General features: G+C 43.2%; 1 protein-coding gene across 5 annotated transcripts in view; it reads right to left on the bottom strand.

The window, feature by feature from the left end:
• The window catches only part of ITPR1 (inositol 1,4,5-trisphosphate receptor type 1), a 1,957,366-nt gene that overhangs the window by 1,365,127 nt on the left and 571,348 nt on the right, over positions 1 to 20,891 (bottom strand). For all 5 annotated transcript variants that reach the window (XM_085624511.1, XM_085624509.1, XM_085624508.1 and 2 more), the window contains 3 exons: positions 1,571 to 1,654; positions 1,319 to 1,465; positions 27 to 122 (listed from right to left, as the gene is read on the bottom strand). In XM_085624511.1, the coding sequence (XP_085480637.1) occupies positions 27 to 122; positions 1,319 to 1,465; positions 1,571 to 1,654 (327 nt within the window). The remainder of the gene's footprint in view (positions 1 to 26; positions 123 to 1,318; positions 1,466 to 1,570; positions 1,655 to 20,891) is intronic.

Below are 20,891 nucleotides of genomic sequence, written 5' to 3' on the forward strand. Positions count from 1 at the left end.
CTGCATAATCTGCCCTGAGCACTTACCTCAGCTGCCAGGTAATGTCCAGTAGCAAGATGCTTAAATCGGAACAGGCTATTCCAGTATCCAGCTCCACCGCGACATGGGTCGTGCTGTACCACCTGTTGACAGAGGCAAGACAAGAACCCAGTCAGAACAGCAGAATAGCCACAACACTAAGCTACAGCCTGAAAACCCTTTCATCCCTGCATTTTTAACAGAATATGCGAACATTAAATGTCAGGTTTAAAAAGACAAGCTAGGGAGGCACTACAAGACTGGATCATATCCTAAAACATAACTGGTGTGCACTAGCTATTTGCCTTTGCTAAGCTAACATGATTGCTGTGTGTAGTGATTTGCAGGCAGAGCCATGGTTACTGAAACCAGTCCTTTTCATCACGACTGCATATATCCTAAACATTGTCCTAAGGCACAGACAAGCTGACTAACATTATAAACAAATCTCACGCCGAGATGTGATCGATGAAAGATACAGCCTGACAGCTATTCAAACGTGCATCAGCCTGTGAAACTTGCAGCTCAAAGAATGAAGAGCGGGCTGAGCTCCAAATCATGGCAGGTGATATGTAGGCTTTAACAGTAGCACAATATACAGCTACACAGATGGAAATGCCCCACCTGTGTAGCAACCCCAAAGGCTAAGCAAGGTCTACAGTCTTCCACAGCATGATGCTGGGAACACAATCAGTATCGCACTCAAAATGCAAATACACACCTCAAATGAAGATTGGAAAATTAAATGTTGCACAAGAGTACAAAAGGAGAAACACAGTCATTATCACCCATTTTAAAAATACACATGACTGAAAGGAAAATCTGCAGTTTGGAGATTTTAGCACCCGCCTCCCTTTCTCCCTATAATTAACTTCTGCAGAAGCTGAAGGGAAGCTTAGCAAGCTTTGCATCCCAGCTCAGATTCTAGGGTCATGATGGGAATTAATAATTTTGGTTATAAAAGCAACAAAACAAATATATTCTAGTGTCAAAGGCAAAAAATGAGGAACAGCCCTGACGCACTTCAGGATACCGACTGCAAGGGGACAAAAAAAATACTTTACAGCAGTCCTGCTGTGAAAATAATGGGAGCAAACAAGACCTGCTACATCTTTAAGGGTTTGGACGGTGTTCACATGTGGGGTAGAGGTGGAATGTGTACTAAGAACCCATCACCTACACAAGGTGGGAGTCGGCTGCATGAACACAAAGAATCACAATTCTTTTGCAGCACTTGATACTGAAGCTTGTAGTTTGGGGCCATGGCCAACTTGCAGTCTCAATTAGCGGTGAAATGTACCTCCACCTCCCACAGCGCCTTGGAGCTGGTCGCAGAGGTTGCGGACTGGCGCCCAGTAGTCCTTAGGAAGACATGCTGTATCTTGCGGTGCTCGTCACAGGTAAGGAACTTCTCCTGCTCAGCGTGGAAGAGTCGTACTACATCCCCCTAGAAGAAAGGGGGACAATTGAGACGGACATTACTACTGCTTGGAAAACTGGGAATAGGGTTGAAAGGAACAGTGGGTAGAATAAGACACTAAACACACTTTACCCCCTTGAGGATGTCATCTTTGTTGTCACTCCACTTCATGAACAGAACTATTTTCCAGCTGGTATTGCAGTTTACAGAATTCACCTGCAGGGAAACCAACAAAAGTTTCAGTATACAAAGGGGAAATGCATCATTCAGCAGCATCGAGAGTCTGGAATCTTACGGACCAAAGGAACAGCAAGTTCATTAAGCTCTACAGACTTCTGAACCTCTGTTTTGCACTAGAACAGCATCCTTTCAGAGCGATGCACAGGTGCATAGGAGGGAAAAGGTGATCTGGAAGAAATTACCCTGATTCTTAAAACCGTTTGGTACCTGTTACTGAACTAAGACTACCCATCCAGGGGCACTAGCTGGGTTAAGGAAAAGTCAGAAAACAGCTGCAGTAGGTAAGGATGCAAGAGGGCTCCCAGACCACTTTGCAGCGCTTGAGGGTCAATGAGCTCATAGTAAGCTTACGGGTGTAAAAAAACTATTGTCGTGATCAAGGACAGCCTTCAAACCTCAATTTATTTATAATAAAGTTATTACACCAATCCTAGAGGAACACATTTGCCAGACTCCATACAAACCCGGGTCATAATTGTGGCTAGAAATTCAATAAAATGTCTGCAGACATAACGGAGAACCTAATCACTTAACCTAGACAAGAACTACAATATGCTAACTCTGGCTCTCACTTGTTATTTTAGGCTCTGTCCGATATGATGGGAGTTACTTGAAGAGGTAGACATTAAGTGTTCCCCAACATCAGAAAACTGTAGAACAAATGTCAGTGAAAACTACTGACATATTGAAGGACTGAAACTAAAGGAATGATGTGGTTAATGGATTCAAAACCGCCAAAGCTAGGACTAGCATAGTTCACTCTGCATCTAGTAGTCCAATGAGATTATGTAGAATGGAAATAGTAAACTAAACAATTTGTTCTGGCATACATCATGTTCCTTGAGATTTGAAGAGCAAATCTGGTCACCTAGGTTAGTATCCATTACTCGTTTATGGTTAGTCTTTATTCTCACAAGGTTTCTGAATCAAGAGCTTGGATTAACTCAGGCCAGAGGCTGGTCATAAGGGTTTTTATTAACCAAACAAAAACTGACAGAATATACATGCATAAAAAAAGAAACTTTCCTCCATATAAACCATCCAGTGGTAGAAGCTAGGACAATAATTTTAAAATGTGTCAGTGTAGGTGGAATGGCAGCAAAGATCCGAGGACATGCCTCACACGGTCATTAACATATCCCTTACTTCTTTAGTGTTGTGGGGTACAAAGTAGGTGGATTTATAAGGGGAGAAGGCTGCAGCTCTTGACTGACGTGGACAACATATGCAGCAAGTCTGTTGAAGACAGGCTCGAATTACTCCAAAATCTGAGGTCTTCTGCTCACATACCGAATTTATTCACTCTGCAGCCATCCACTGCCCTTCTTAAATGGTGCTGGTCTTCATTAATTTAACATACAATTTATTTCACCGAGGATGTAGCCTAACGGCTAGAGCAGTCATCCTCCAAGCTAGAGAACCAGGTTCGAGTCTTGGCAGGGAAGCTCAACACCCTGTGATTCTGAGCAATTCACAATTTCCCCGTACCCAACACAATGAGTGTTTTTCTAAAGCAACTGGTGCGCTGTAAAGCGATTCGATACATTCGGGTAGAGTTCAAACTATATAAAAATAAAAAAATCACCACTCAAAGGCTTCTGATAAAACGAGGTCACATGTATTTGATCAACTATTACCTACAACAGTATAACTCACCCAAACTGTGTGCCAACCTATGCCGGAGGACCGAAGAGGGTGCCCTGCTATAAAGAACCCGAGAAGAGCTTCATTTGAAAGTATCAAAGCACTGCATTTCACCTATTCTGCTCTGCACCATTGCGCTCTATGCTACGGCACACCAATACTCTACTCTGCCATTGCACTCTACGGCACTGCATGCCACAGCACTATTCTACTCCACCATTGCACTCTACTCCCATTGCACACCACGCCCCCTACACCCCACAATACTGCAACATTAAGCCACTCTACACTACTCACTGTGCCACTCCATGACACTACTCCACTCCACTCTCCAACAGTACTCCACTCTATGACAATTTACTCTGCTCTCTATAGAACACCCTCTATGCCACTACACTATGCCCTTCCATTCTACGACACTACTCCCTCCAATACACTATGCCACGTCACTCCACTTTACCCCACTAAGTTTGGTGAGCAACATGGCTAAAACATGTCGGCAAAGCCAATAGCTCTTGCATAGGCACGATCTATTAGCTTTGCCATGCTAGTTTGCTTTGTCTGGCAAGCGGTGTTCAGCGCATCGTTTACATAGGTTTTGCCCACATTGCGCGGATTGTCAGTGAGCAAAAGAATTACATTTAAGTCACTGTCTTGTGCATAATGTAATTCCCCGCCCCAACTCAAGATCTCGTTTTACATTATACTACCCTGCTCTTTACCTGAAAACAGCTGGTCAGCTGAACTTTGCAGTACATAGGTTGAGGAAAAACTGTCGTTTGAAAGGGCTTTTTTGGACATTGCCATGAGGAACAGATCTCCAGATGCTCCTAAAGAAAACTGAGTGTCAGGAAGAAACTTAAGACCTGGCCCTTTCCTTGGGTGTAGTGTTGGCTATGGCTTGTTGCATTTGGAAACGTGTTGGTGTCCTGTTTAGTGCCATGATGCCCATGGGGGTTGATAGTTGCCCTTTGCAAAACAAAATCAACATATCGTGGAAGTTCAGGACCCGGGTAAGAGGGCCACCTCCACACCTGGAAAACAAAGGTTTGGTGAATTTTACCAGCAGCTATATATTCAAGGGCAGGGGATACGATACATCTGTCCAAGCTATGAGGCAAACAAGGAGAGGTTAAACCTACCTATATCTAAAGAGGAAATCTGGTCTATTACTAAGGAAAGTACCACACCTGGATGGTTTGCCACCAGCTTTTACCAAGTATTTGCACCAGAAACTATTAGTGGTCATACCAGGAGCTATTAAAGTCTTCATAGCACACCAATGACAACCTGGAGGATACAGTTATCGCCCTCCTTTTCAAACTGTGAAGGCCTTAGAAGCACCCTTGTCATACAGACCAATACATCTCAAGAATGGATTATAAACTATTTACAGGCATTTCTGTATCCAAATTTAAAGTAATTGTGCCAAAACTAATCCATTCGAATCATGCAGGCTTTATGAAAAGGAGGCAGGATAGTGACAACAGCGAGAAGGTATTGCATTTGATATAACTGAGAAACGACCACAACTAATACTACCCACCATTGATGCAGGAAAGGCTTTTCACCAGTAGGATTTTTCCTATGAAAGCAACATTTGGGATTTGGATATGAGTCACTAGGATGGATGCTTTTTTTTTTTCTTTTGTGCTCATCTCACCTTATCAAGCGGCAGCGGATTTTATAGCCAACAAGTATAGATGGATCGGGGGGGCCCAGTGGCTTACTGCGCTTGCTTGGGATCACCAGACCCATCCCTTCTGATGTTTCTCAGGGATATGGTCTAATCATAGGACAGATGGTAACAAACTCAACGAGTGACCAACGCATTAACGGGTGCCAGATATTTAAAACCTTATCCAGAGCGCTCATACTCCAACCTAGCCATAATGAATGCCGCATTCAACCAATCCTCTTTTCGGGGGGAGTGGATCCTTCCATCTCTTGCATATCTCTCTCCGGGCCAATAATATCAAGTACAATAGTAACCCTTTATCCTGCTCGGTGGCGGAGCTAGAGAAATGCCCGTTGGCTCCAAAGAACACCAATGAAATTTACTTCCACCGTGGATTTAAAAATGTCCCGGAGGGATATCCCCTCTTCGTTCCAGAATGCCTCCAGATGGTCACATTGAAAAAAAATATGCTCATCATTGGCTAACGGAGTATGGCACCTTGGACATTTAGGAGGGGGAGGGGGGCAAACTTGGCAATCTTGTAGGGAGTGTAATAGAGTCGATTTATAACAAAAAAGTGATTTTTCTTTAAGCAGGCTGGCTTTATGAATTTATAAAGAGTTTTTAAAGAAGGCTCAAAGAGGGCATCGACTTGAGGGCGCATGTTGGAGAATTTCCATACTTCAATCGCCTTAGGTATTTTGATATCATCTGCCGCTAGAAGAAGATTATACCAGACCGAAATCTCCTTTAGAGGCCCTTGCTGACACAATCTCTCAATTTCCCCATTGCCTTTTATCTCGTCCTTCTCCTTTTCCACCCCAAACCAAGAAGTTATCTGAAGGTATTTGAATCTGGACAGACCTGGACCTATCTTAATTCTTAGGTATTCCCAGGAGAAAACACCTTCCTCATCCAACAGATCTGACCAAACAGAGATACCAGCACGTTTTATAGGGATGGCCAGGGAATCCTTAAGCCAGAGAGGTGTGCCAAGAGAATCCCAAATAGGAGCCAGGTTTGAGTAATAACCAATCCCCCAACTCGATCTCGCCTTATGCCATAACTCTAGGGCAGCCCTCAATATCTTTAGTGTAACCTGCTTGAAAAATCTAGGGGAACCAAATTTGTAGAGAAAAGCCTCTCCTATATCCCCTCCCTCAGTTCTCACCATATCAGCTAAAAGTTTGCCCCAGCTTGAATCATCCAACTTCCCCAGCAACATTTGTATGCTCTTAAATAGAAAAGCTGCTGCGTAAAGGCTTAAGTCTGGGAACGCCAACCCACCTTTGAGGAGTCTACGCCTGAGCTTTTTCCAAGATAGACTAACTCCTTTGTCGCCCCATATAAAACTCCCTAACCTGCTCTGTATTTTATTAATACCCTTCATTGGAAATGACAACGGGATGGTGGAAAATAGGAAAGAGAGTTTGTGGAGGATGACCATCTTCACAAGGTTAACCTTACCAAAAATCGTCAAAGGAAGATTGCCCCATTTGTTTAGCAGACGGACTATTTCAAATTATCAAAAAGAAACGCCATGTAATTTTGTTTTGTTATATATGCAACTCAGGCATTTTTATAAGGGCAATTTTATTTCATTAGTCCTGATGACGATCCGATATCCCCCTGATAAGGATCGAAATGCCGTCGACACAGTTGTCTAGCTTACACACTGTATTTACTGTATATAAATTACCGTGAAGGTGACCTTATTGTATCAGATGTTTCACTATCTGAAGTATTTACTGATTGAAACATCCATGTAAATTGCCTAAGGATTTTTCACACTTTGTTTTCCATGCGATGTGTAAGTTGTAGGATACAGGCTTGTATCCCACTGATATTTAACTTACATCTGTTTGATTATTATTATTAAATTCTGTATATTAAAGTTGCTTTTGTCCGGCTGGACACTGGCTATAATATAGAACCGATTGAGGCTATATTCATTGCACCACTAAACTCTTTTTGCACTCAAACAAGTGAAACCACACAAAAGTAGTGCAATGCATTACACAGGTCAGCTAAATTTCAGTTGCAAAGTTAGCAAGCTGATGCCACTTCTTGGGTCTTACAGCTAGTGCCAGATGCCTTAACTACCCAGAGTTCTATATCGCTTTCAGACACTACCATTGTGGGTTGAACAAACTAATCTTAGTCACTGGAAACTCAGTGGAGATCATATATGGACAAGAGGAAAATAAGGATTAAAAAGGCCACAGCACTAAGTAACCCTAGGACTAGGCTGTGATGTTTGTCATCTACACATCCCATTAACAGATATTCCAACACGGATGCCTGACTAAGTGGATGCAGGGAGGAGTAAAGAAAGAGTAGTGCATAATAGACCATACCCTAGCAAAGAGGCTAATGAGGGAGGTGGTTAGGGTGCCAAATCAACAACCCAATAATCTTTATAGGTCCTTTTACTTTTCCGGACACATTGGTAAGAAATGGGGTTCACTGAGAGGGGAAGAACTGCTTCATTCCATCTGCTTTCACCCCTTTTTAAGGAAATCTAGACTTCACCCCAAGAGTCCCAAGACATTTCTAAAAAGGAAGGGCGTTGGGTGGTTTAGTTTGAGAGACCGGTTTGATAAAGTTCATTTGAAAAGCTTCAAAGATCTTAAGCAGGAATGGGGGCTGACAGGGGAATACGTTAAGTGTACACTGGTTAAATGCAGCACTGGGAGTCACAGCAACCAAAGCCACATAAACGCTATTGCCAAACTGTACAACGCCTGGCAAGCAGAGGAAAAGGCATAAATCCACCTTCCAGACAGGTTGAGAACAGGAGCAAGATTTCCAATTGAATGGGAAACAACGGTAAAGCATTCACTAGAAACAAACTATGCTAAGCACAAAGGTTAGATAGTCAATGTTAAAAATCCTATACCGGTGGTACTGTACACCAATGGGTCACTTGAAATACCAAAGATGGTTAGATAAGTGTTGGAGAGGACACAGAACTAGCATTGACATTCGACATACTGTGATCCTGCCCATAATACAATGCTGCAATGTAAAGGTGCTGGGAATTATTGAAGTGGTTAAGGGAAGCCTGACAGACTACTATCCACATGGGGAAAAGTCCATCAGAAGAAATCTACCCTTTCCATGAAAAAAAAAAAAAAAAAAAAAAAAAAGGAGGCTTATAGCAAACTTACTCCATGCAGAGAAGCAGGAATTATTGGCACTATGGAGAAAGGCAGCAATGCTCACCTTGGATTCCTGTTGGGTACAATAAGGTCTCCTAGTAGGTATGGGAAAACTGGCGTATAGAACCAATGACTATGGGTGTTTTTAAAGATCTGTGGCCCCCCGGTTAATTTAGCCAAAGACTTTAGGAAGATCGAATGCCAAAAGTGACCATTGGTCTACCAAAGTAAAAGGCTTGTGAAAGTGAAGCATCTGTACTGCAAAAACTGATACAATTCGGAAGAGGTGGAGAGAGGAACACAAATGCGAAATGCTGATAAACTGTTGGGACAGAGTGTGGGATACAGAAGGGTTGGAGTCTTGTCATACAACTGATGGTAAGGTCTGCCATAATGAAGTTTAACATGCTATTAAAACGAATATTTTGCTCTAATATTCCAATGTGTCTACTCTTGTTTCACTCAGTTTTATTTACAACAGTATCTTCAAGGGGTGGGATATTCTAATGGCATTACAGCCCCTAGAGTGTACACCTGTCTAAGACATGATCCTTTGCTCTAGGTCCTTGCCCGCAGCAGGCACTTTTACTCCGGTGGAGGGCTTTTAGCAACAGGTACCATCTTCAGCAGTGGGTTGTAATGCTATATTATGGACTGTGGTGTGGATAGGAGGTTCTTAGTTTGCATTCTAGGACCAGAGACCAAGTGAGGGACAATTTGAGAATGCTACTGAAGTTGACCTTTTCCCCTCATAGCAAGGTTAACCTGATAAAAAGTACTTTGCAGTCAGTGTAGGTGCATCAAGCACATTGCATATATCTAGGTGATACATAGCACTGCCTCTTCGCTTCATATTTAGATTTAACAATACTCGCAGGCAGTTATCTTTCACAGGTTCACATCCTTCAGCGCTCTGCGTCTCACTGAGAAACAGGTTCAGATTCTGAACCCCAAATTTACACACAATTTTCATCAATACATGCTTTACACCAAATTCTGTTCTGAAATATCCACTTCCAAAGCACAGTAGAGGATTTAAATTGCCTACTTTATTGAACTAATCCTGGTTCAGGGGTTATTAAACATGGTCGCTTTAGCTTCAATTGGGTGTCAGTGGGAAGGTGTAGGTTTCCTTTTTTGACATGACCAAGTTGGTTTGTACTGCATCCTGTTCAGCTTGCAGTGCAATAGGATCCAAATGAAGTAATTCCTAGAATGACATCCAATTCCAGTTTTTGGATTACACTTGGTTTCAGAATAAATATTTTTATATTCACACCTCCATATGGATTCAACATGGGAGGCAGGCACAGCAGAGCTACCTTTGTAAACAGAGCAATACCGGTGACGTGCCTTCTTGGCAACAGGCATGTAGAAGTCCGTTCCTATAGAGTTTGTGAGGAAGGCAAGCATTCAAACACGTAGTCTGAGGGCAGATTTTGGAACTGGACCAAGGTACTGTTTTAATGTGTATATATTGAAAGTAGGTACTAGAAAAGTGGTTAGAAATTATGTGACTGGCAACGCAAATTACATGGGATAGTAAAGCTCGGTAAAGAAGTCAAGTGCTTCTGTGAATGAAGGATCTTGTGTGTATGCGCACATGTAAGTAGCTGGAAAATGTATGTGTTGCCTACCTGGCATATCACATGCATGTGCTTCTACGTTTATTTCTTCTGTTTGCCATTTCAAATTCAAAACGTTGGTAGAGTGAAGAACGTATTCTCTCGCAACCATGAGTTTGGTTTGGTGCATGCAATGAGTTCCGAAAGAGGACGCTCATGGAAAGGCATGTTAAGGCATGCTAAGAATAAAGATAGGCTGAAGGTTCTGCTGTGAACAGTTGCATCAACTGAAAACTATTCTTTGGTTTGCATGTGTAATTGTTTCTGAATAAGGCAAAAAGTCACTTATGTTTGGTAAAATTTCAGGTGCATATATAAGCTTGAAGTTGAAACTTCACTTTCTAAATTATCTATTAAGACTTCAGTATAGTTCCGACAACCTTCCCAGAAATGACTACTGCAGCACAAACTGCAACTCATATTGCGATTGCGACCTCCAAGGAGCATAACAGGCACCAACTGGTACGCAGTTTATTTTTTCCCCAAGGCATGCAGAGAAAGTGCCACAACAGCATAAACTGAAACATTTGTTTGTGGGGAGGAGTGAGGGTGTTCAGTAATCTGCAAGAAAAAATTTTCCACCAGAAATTTCATCGGACCATGGTAGCCTAAGCTTGCAGGAGTGAAAAAGATCTTCCAGGAGTCTGGAGGGGCCAGGCAATGGTGCAGATGTTAAGGTCTTAATGCAAAGACTGACATCTATACCTGTGCTGATAGACTCCTTGGATGTTGCAATCTATACCTCCTCCACCAATGAAGGGCCTTCATTTGCCATCTTGGTTAGAAGCACTAACAGAACTTCAACAGGCCCAGTACCTCCTGTACCATAATCTGAACTCTAGTCACACATCGCCTGAATATCCATGATCCTCTAAGGAGGAAGGAATGTCTTCCTGGGGGTGGTGTCAAGAACTGCTGCAATTAAAGTCAGCTTTAGAGGGGGAGAGCAGAAGGGTTTAGAGGCAGCAGAGGTGGTTGAATCTGCTGCTGCCAACTCCTAGATCTACTCCGTCTCGAAAGGAGTCAGCCCTTTTAGATTCCTCATCAGATGGATCAGAGAGCTGCCAGGACTACACAGCCCAAGAGTAACCACAGATCATCTGATACTGGTGGAATTGTTGTGCAGGGGAGTCCATGCTTCGGGCTCGAGATGTCAGCCCACTGTTCTTTATGCATTCCAATGAAGAATTGCTGCTTTCTTGAGCTATACAAGCTCAAGCCAGATAAAGTAGCGCCTCATCTGAAAGCCATGTACGAGGATAGCAAGAAAATAGGGAAATTGCCAAGAGACCAACGTATAGCCACACTGGTTGCCATTCCCAAGGAAGGGAAGCCAAAAGACGAATGTACTTCATACAGACCGATATCCCTGCTAAACACGGAACCTAAGCTACTAGCTAAACTACTGGCCAATAGACTCCGGCTGATTATAGCTAAGCTGGTACATCCTGACCAATCGGGATTTATACCCCACCGTAATACGGCCCTTAATCTGCGGCGTCTCCATGGAGTACTGGGACGATGCCCCGGTATCCAGGAAGACGAGTTAGTAGTCTCACTAGACGAGACTATGGCATTCGACACTGGAATGGGCATACCTCTTTGCAGTCCTTAAAAAGATGGGCTTCGGCCCCAAATTTATAGGGTGGATACACCTGCTATATGCGGAGCCACTAGCCCAAGTGACGGTCAACAACAAAACCTCAAATGTGTTCACACTAGGCAGGGGTATCAGACAGGGATGCCCGCTGTCGCCACTCCTGTTCGCACTCTCCCTCGAGCTGCTCGCGGCCTGCATACGGAGTGATGCTTCGATCCGGGGACTTCGATGGGCCGAGGGGTGGGAGGATCGGATCTCATTATACGCTGATGATATCCTTTATCTTGCCTCCCCTTCACGATCACTAAGGGTGGTGTTGGACATCTTTGCCAGTTTCGGAAGAAACTCGGGCTTCCAAATTAACTGGAGCAAGTCGATGCTCCATGTTCTCCATGGGAAAACTCCACCCCTACCCAGGAACTGCCCAATCCAGATAGCTGTCGAGGGATTTAAATACCTGGGCATATTAGTCACCACAGATGCCAAGACTCGATATGAGTGGAACCTCATCCCGCCCCTGCAGAGGCTTAGAAGGGACACTAACACCTGGAAGAAGCTGCCCTTATCTCTCCTCGGGAGAGCAGCACTTTTCAAAATGATGGCATTACCCCGATTCTTATATGCCCTTCAGAACTACCCAGACCCGGTACCTCACACGTTCTTTAAGGACATTGAAACTTTGCAAAGGGATCTACTATGGGATGGGAAACCGCGCATAGCACTCCGGAAGCTAACGCTTGGATGGTACGACAGGGGTATCGCACTACCTGACATCAAGAAGTACTATTGGGCAGTGCAGTTGTCCGCAATAAACCAATGTCAGTATGGAAGCGGGGATGACCCAGCGTACGGTATGGATAGATAGCTACTACCTGGAGGGGATTTTACGAGAGCACTATACTCTAGACCTGCTAGGTTCCCGCTCACTGGGCCTACCAAACACGTGGTGCACTTACGGCACGTGGTTAATCGCGCTCTGGGATGGGCCAACAGACTCAAGCTAGCGACTCCCCTTTGGGACTCAGAACGGTTGGGCACTCTAGGATGTACGAAGGGGTTTGGTAAATGGGACCTCATAGGTATCTCACATATCGGAGACATCTGGGGGCGGAATGGAGGGGCGACATTCACCACAGTACAGCAGACATACGAGATGGCTGACTCAGAATACTTTAGATACGCACAGGTAAAACACTCCCTACAGGTCAACATTCCGGCTGGGACGTCACTACCGGAGTCATCCCCTCCCGAAGATAGGCTCCTTGATGGACACTTACCAGAAAAAAAGTATATCCTAACATATAAAAAACTCATTCACCACACTCCAGACCCTTTGACAACACTTAAAGAGAAATGGGGGAGGGATAGTTTGGAGATTGATGATTAAGAGTGGCAAGAGGCACTTTCCTGGCCAAAAGAAGTCGTTATTTCGGTAAAACTGAAATTGGTACAACAAAAAATTTAACACAGGGTTTACCTCTCGGGGCGGCAACTACTGCTCATGGGCAGAAGCGAGGATGGAATGTGCAAGAGAAAATGCAGGCTGGAGGGTACCTTCCTACATGTTCTTTGGGAGTGTCCACTGATTCAAGATTTCTGGCAGAAAATCCTAGGGTGTACGAGTACGGTCTGGGGGGTGACCCTTCGGCCCGAAGCAAAAAGATGCCTTTTGAACATCTGGGAGCCCACAGACTTATAAGGGAAGGGAAGGCTCTGGGTTACACTCGGGCAGATGATTGCCAAGCGCAACATAGCACAGCTATGGGGGGCTGCGACACCGCCAACAGTGAAGGGATGGAGGGAGGACATGGATTGGTGTATGACAAGAGAGAAAACCGTATACGTTGCCCGTGGATGCCCCAGGAAATGGATGGCAATCTGGACTAAGTGGAATGTGTACCGGGGAGGAGTGTGCGAGCATCCTATTGTCCCCTCCCCTGAAGAACACTTGACGATCTGAAACCAATTGCATGTACTATTGTTGCAACTTTGATAACATAAGCAAAACACCGAAGCTTGTAGTGACACTGTTCCCTGTAAATGCGCAAATTGGTTGTATCGCATGACCCCTTTATTCATGTTAAACAGAATTGATAAAAAAAAAAAAGAATTGCTGCTCTCCAAATGGTCGCATGTCCATAATCCTAGCCTGGACATCCCACAAAAATATTCAGTAGAATGTATCCAAACGACTCACTTTAGTTTAACAGCCACCCACAGACAACTGCAGTGGCTGAACAGTCCAAGTCATATTTCAGTATCTGTTAAGATGCATCCAGACCATCAATCTCAAAGTCTGAGAATGGCTTCTTTATGTGCTCTTGCAGGCTTATTACTGAGTGTTTGGCAAGTCCCCCCTTGTAGTGGCACAAAAGACAGAATGCCTTAGTTGCATAATAAGCTAAGCTACTGGGAGTAATAACTCTGTCCCTAGATACTGTATGACAGGAGTTGGGTTCTTATACCACGGTTGTAGTGTGATCTCTTAAGAGGACACTGCCTGAAAGGAGACTTACCTTTTGGAGAGGGACTTCACACGTGGCCCAACCAAAGACCTTAGCCAAAAACAAATTATCATCCCAATGCCGGATGGCCTTCAGGGACGTGAAGCTTAAGAGTCACGGCCACAGTGTTGGGTCTGAACCTTAGATACCACATACATGTGTTGTGGGCATCCAAACAAGACATCTTGTTGCAACATATGCGCGGCTCAAAGATAGAGGCCCATAATAATAACAATAATACTGAAGCTTGTAAAGCGCGACAGCTACCCCAAACAGAAAAGGAATGACGCCACGTCTTGACAATCTGTATCAGATTTTAATCAACGGCAATGTCGGACGCGTTTCGCCTGAACCAGCAGGCTTGTTCACCAACAAAGTTTTGTCAAAAAACACCATTTTAAAGCTGCGCACATGATAAGTCACATGATAAACTACAAATACAGTGCAATGAAAAACACTCGTAGTTCATTTAAATTCACCATCAAAGCAAAAGGAGGCATAGCGGAATTGGTGGGAGTTAAAATTAAACTGGTACCAAAACTTATTCTCCGTGAATACGCAATGAATACTGTACTCATTTAAATTCCACACACCAAATCGTAAATGTTGCCCTAGTGGGCATGCACAATGGCTCTTGCTGCAGTCTTTCAGATTAAGCCCTAGTGGGCATGCACTACACATGATTCTCCGACTTATTAAAGCAAATCTGGACTTATCATATTCTATCTAATACAGTGCTACCCAGTGTAAAACTAACAAAACATACAATTACACAAACCTGTTTAAAAAGAGATTACAGAAAGAAAGCAGCAATGGCATACTACTGATGACCTAGATGTAGACCGGTCTCAAGCCCTTAGATGTGTATACAGGTCCTCTTCCATATTGAGGCCTGACGGGGCTCTGCTATTTAGTTCTAAAATATAGCGGGATTCCAATTTTCTTAGGTCTTTTTCCCCCCATTACCCCCTCTAATATCGGGAGCAATCGCATCAATGACAAAATATGTGAGGCCTAGAACATTATTCTCATGGTATTTTGCAAAATGCCGAGCAACAGGGTACGCCTTATCCCCATTCTTAATAGCTCGGCGATGCTGCAGAATGCTTTTATGGACTGGTAAAATGGTACTGCCCACGTATGATAAATTGCATGGGCAGTTAAGTACATATACAGCAAAATCAGTTTTGCAATCATATTGCCCTTTGATGTTCTTTTCAATTTTAGAGCAACCCGTTACATATTTTGAAGTATTCTTACCATGATGACACGCTTTGCACTTAGTGCATTTAATAAAACCATTTTTGCGTTGCAACCAAGAAACTTTGGAGCGTGTAACTATGGGTTTAGGTGCCATGTTGCTGACCAGCATTTGCTTGAAGGATCTAGCTCTTCAGAAAGTTATTAAAGGTCTTGCTGAAACTAACTTGTTGGGCACAGGGTCATTACGGATCAGGTGCCAATGTCTTGCCAGAATATTTCTTACTTGGCCATGTTGTTTATTGTAGGCTGTTATCATTCTACACTCACTTGATACGTTTTCCCTGCTCTTGGTTTTCTTGCTGGACCCTGTTTTAAAAAGAATATCTTCCCTTGTTTTGTCCTTAACTTAATGAACAGCTGCTTTAATACATTCATCCCCTTAGCCTCGAGATTTGAAGCGGGAATGTAAGTTTGTCAATTCAGTCTCCCTGACTTCGTGCTCACTACAGTTGCGCATAGTTCTCAAGCATTCCCCGTAGGGGATGCTTCTAATCAGATTGTGCGGATGGAAACTGGTTGCATGAAGCAACGTGTTACCTGCCGTCGGTTTCCGATAGATTTTAGTATGTAGCTTGGCATCTTTTACATAGACTGTAAGATCAAGGAAATTAACTTCTGAATCACTGATAGTACTAGTGAATTTCAAATTCAGATTAATTTGCAGCCATTTCACAAATTGCCTGGCTGATGACTCAGAACCTTTCCAGACGACAAATAAGTCTATATACCGACTCCAATGTAGTATCTTGTTTTGCCATACCTCCTGGTGCTCTTGCCGGATCACCTGCTCCTCCCACCAGCCCATATGCAAATTCGCATAGCTGGGGGCGAAGCAGGTGCCCATTGCAGTCCCACATAACTGGTGAAATAGTTCCCCATTAAAAAGAAAAAAATTATTCTTTAAACAGGTACCTATCATAGAGATCAGCATTTGTGTGTGTGCCCATAAAGAAATTTGCCGTGTGCCTAAAAAATGTTTGATGGCATTCAGGCCATCTTCATGCCTGATACTTGTATATAGTGTTGTGACATCGATAGTTACTAAGAACATATCTTTTTCCCATGGTAGATCATAAATACTTTTCAGAAAGTCACCTGTGTCTTGTATAAAAGAGGGTAACAATTTGACCATTGGGCATAGAAAGGAGTCAATGAATTTGGAGGTATTTTCAAAGGCACTTCCAATGGCCGAAATAGACCTCCCCGGCGGATTATTGAGATCTTTATGCACCTTGGGTATTCGATAAAAAACTGGTACTATTGGATTATTGATTTTTAAATACAAAAACTCTTCACGTGTTAGCAAATTTTGATCAAACCATTGTTGCAATTGTGTATTGTACATCTGATGCCTCGTTAACATGATATTGTAGGGAACTCTAACATAATTAACTTTGTTGTTCAGTTGTTTATATGCTTCGTCCAGGTATTTTTGTCTACCCCACAGGACTATATTCCCACCTTTATCAGCATTTTGCACAACACAATTGGCATTCGTGGACAGTTTTTTAATCAAATCCATACACTCTTTCTGCTGTTGTGACCATTTTTTATATCTTGCACCAGTGCATTTCTCCAAGTTGTTTAAATAAGATAAGACCAGATTTGCTTTAATAAGTCGGAGAATCATGTGTAGTGCATGCCCACTAGGGCTTAATCTGAAAGACGGCAGCAAGAGCCATTGTGCATGCCCACTAGGGCAACATTTACGGTTTGGTGTGTGGAATTTAAATAATAAGGAGTACAGTATTCATTGCGTATACACGGAGAATAAATTTTGGTACCAGTTTAATTTTAACTCACACCAATTCCGCTATGCCTGCTTTTGCTTTGATGGTGAATTTAAATGAACTACGAGTGTTTTTCATTGCACTTTATTTGTAGTTTATCATGTGACTTATGTGCACAGCTTTAAAATGGTGTTTTTTTGACAAAACTTTGATGGTGAACAAAGCTGCTGGTTCATGCGAAACGCGTCCCACATTGCCGTTGATTAAAATCTGATACAGATTGTCAAGACGTGGCGTCGTCATTCCTTTTCTTGAGAGGAGTATCTATTCATATTACGGACCCAGTTTGCGAGGTCTGCTCGACGACGCACCCGCTGATTAGGAGTGCGGTGGCTGTTCGCAAACGCTGTGGAAATATAGATATAGAGGAGGCATTTTGCCTAGTCACTAATGAATTAGACACCAAGAGTGCTTGAGGTACAGAAAAACAGGAACCAACATAATTTTGCAGCTGAGTGAACAGCACCTAGAAGTGCCGGAGAGTCATTGCTCTGTCTGAAGTCTGGAGGGTCCAATAAGATAAGGCATCTCTGGAGGTTGTATGATGGTTCAACGCATGTCTGTACCATGCGTGTCTTTACCATGTGTCTTTACCATGTAATTTCGTGGAAAGACATGATGGGTGAAGGGACAAGTGTGCTAAAGTTTCTACCTCCTGCCTTGTAAACTGTCCCTTTTCCCTCTGTCCTCAGCCATAAAAATTAAACCCATGCACCAAAAACTCGACCCCAGGCCCCTCTGTCCGGAGCCCTAAAAACTGTCCCCTATATCTCTAAAGTACCCCAACCCTGCCTCCTCCCCGAGTTCTAAAACTGCCCCATGCGCTGTAAACTGTCCGTTTCCCCCTGCCCTTTGCCCTAAAAACTGCCCCACTCTAAAAATGACCGACCACAGCCCCCTCCCAGAGCCCTAAAAACTATCCCCTGCAGCTGCCAACTACCCCAACCACAGCCCCCCTGCCCTGAGCCCTAAAACTGCTCCCTGCCTTACAAACGACCCCTCCCGAGTCTTAAAACCTACCCCCACCCAAAAAACTCTCGCCCCCCAAGACCCAGCACCACTTACCTCAACGTACCCTCTGATTTCAGATCTTCCTTACTCTTCCTTTCTTCCTCTTCCGCCCATCCACTCAGCAACTAGACCTCATATTGCTTTAAACATGCATATGCTTTGTTAAAGCATATGCTTGGTTAAGGCAAGCAGGGTTACGCTTGCGTTGATCAAACACGTGGCTGAGCCTGCATTGTTCAGACCGTTTCCCATCTCTGAAAAGATGGATCAAAATCATTTTTATGCTCACTGCACCATATCGATTTATAGGGACGGTTTTGTAATCAATGGGGAACATAGTGCTCATTTGAGTGCCTGCTCAGCCCTGTGTGCCAACTACACAGTTTTAATTACTCTTCACATGGGTACGGTTGTGGTCTGTTGGGTAGACCACTGCCAAAATAAATGTGACCTAGATCAGCAGTAAAGGCCTGCATAAAGTAAGACTGTCTAACTCCCTACTAGGTCTCAGGAGTTTAAAACTCTGCCGAAATCTTTATAAAGAAACAGACAGTAAACCCATAACACAAGGTAACAGCCCGCTTTCCTCACAAAAGGCAACATAAGCAGAGCTTGCTTCCAGTCCTGTTCACTACGGAGTTAAAGGCCTGGGCAGATATGAAAATCTTGCCTGAGTCAAGAAGCAGCCTGAAGCACTGGACTACCCCGACAACACAAAGCACACCACAACAGTTACCAGATTGTGTACACTGTTGGCAAAAGCAGCACAGGACTCTGATAACCGAAAAGAAAATGGTAAGCAACTACAGACTATACAGAGGACAAATGGAGGGCCCTTTTTTAGTTCCATAGAAGTGGGAATGAGTACGAGACCAATTATTCCAGTTAAATTGTGCCAAAATGTATACGTGTCCGGCTTCTTAAGGGTCTTGCTGTACCAGTTGTGTGCTTGCACACCAGGGCGGCAGCATGGTCATCTCAAATGCCATGGGAATGTTACCTCACTAAATACCTGGGTCAATGCAACAGAAAAAAGTAAGTGTGCGCTGAATATTACAACTGCATCCCAAAAGGTCTTACTCAAGAGGTTTGGGATCAAGAATCATCAGAATATTTGTAGTGAACAAGCCATGACTCAGCCAACAAACACACACCAACCATCCCAAAACGTCAACCTTATATCTTATTATGAATCACCTTATTTCTTCTACTCATCGAAGTAAACTGAGACCAAGCATTCAACTCATAACCACAAAGTTGTGGGAGAAGAGCAGGAGCTCGGATTTAGCCTGCCCGATTTCTTGATACTCCATGTAGTCTCAACGCAGTATGATAATCCCAGCACAAGCGATTCGCTTGAAGGTAGTGCACATAATCATATTCTATACTTTAAATGCAATCAAGGTAAAACTGGGGCTCAGATCGAGAATGGGTCAAAAATATACTTTGCTCATTCAACATGGAAACAACCCCAAAATCTGACCCATTTTACAATAGTCTTGTAGATTTCTCAAATCAGAAGCAAACACTCAGCTAGCGGTCCCATTTCTACAGGACTTGACCAAATCCATAATGTTAGATTCATTGGGTCAGTAACTTTTAGAAAATGTTAACATAACAAGCTTACACATTTATAATAAAAAGTTGGACAGACATGGTAAGATCTGAACTTTCTCCAATCCAGACCTTCAACAGCGATCGAAAAGAATGCATCTAACATTTGATTGGAGCAGTCGGAAGATGGTACTAAAATAAATAGGGTGCTTTGTATCCGTGTTCATTTTGAACTTCTTTAAGGTCTAATTTTCCAGAAATTGTTCTACTCCTAGAGACAATCTTGTTTTGTTGCAATGCTATGCAGAAAGCTCACAAACCTTGTTTCAATGCTCCCTTCAATTTCATGCCAAGTATATCACATGCTGTAAAGTACCTGATCTAGCATTAATTACATAGAGACTCCAAATCACAATCTCTCATTTCAAGGAGCTTTAAAGTTAACTCTCAATTTCAAGCCAACACATACCCCTGCATTAACTGTGTCCACTTGAACAAATTAAAGGCCACATATGTAAAGGAGAATCCAGACCAATATCAAACCCAAGAACGTTATCTGTAACATGGTTAAGACCTTGGGGACACTGGAGAGTTTACAAACCAAGCTGAAGCTTCATTCACGACCATATCCACAATAGTGATCCTCCCTACTAGTGACCCCACTCTCACTACCATTGCTATCATTCAGAATGCTGTAACTGCCAACCAGGAGCAAACAATCAACCGCCCATGCAGAAAGATTAGTACCAGAGAAGTTCTGCAAAATAAGATGTAAAGCCTGCAAAAACCAAGCATGGTCTCAAGGTGGTCAGAATCAGAAATTAGTAAAATTCGACTGCACATAACTTGGCTAAGGTGATGCATCTCACCTGAAATGTACCTCAGGCAAAACAAAACTTCCCTAATGGCAATACAAATAGTGGCATGGTTGATAACATCCTTTTGGCCTGGGAATAAAGAAACCCTAAAATGCTAGAGTCAAAAGAGGGCCTTGAACACCATAGACATATCAATCACTCTTCCAAATGCACTGCCTGGCAAGTGCTGCAAACAAGCACGAAGGGACAAACTAACCCAGTAACTCAAAGCTTCCAACTAGTGTTAAATAGGATTTGTACAGCGCATAACTGCTTCGGATAAAGTGTCCCAGCACTAAAAGGTCTAGCTCCAGATAGTTCAGAGTCACAAGTGCCTAAAAAATGGAAAACAGACTTAAATAACTACATTTTTAGTTTTTGCCGGAAAATGTATACTGTTTTTGGCTGTCTAAGATGCAGAGGAAGGGAGTTCCATAGCCTAAGTGCTAGAAAGCTAAAAGAACTGTCCACACTGCGAACTTCCTTCATAGTGGGGGCTTGAGCCAGCAAACTACCAGAGGACCTA

This window comes from Triturus cristatus, chromosome 9 (assembly GCF_964204655.1).
Source record: "Triturus cristatus chromosome 9, aTriCri1.1, whole genome shotgun sequence".
NCBI lineage: Eukaryota > Metazoa > Chordata > Amphibia > Caudata > Salamandridae > Triturus > Triturus cristatus.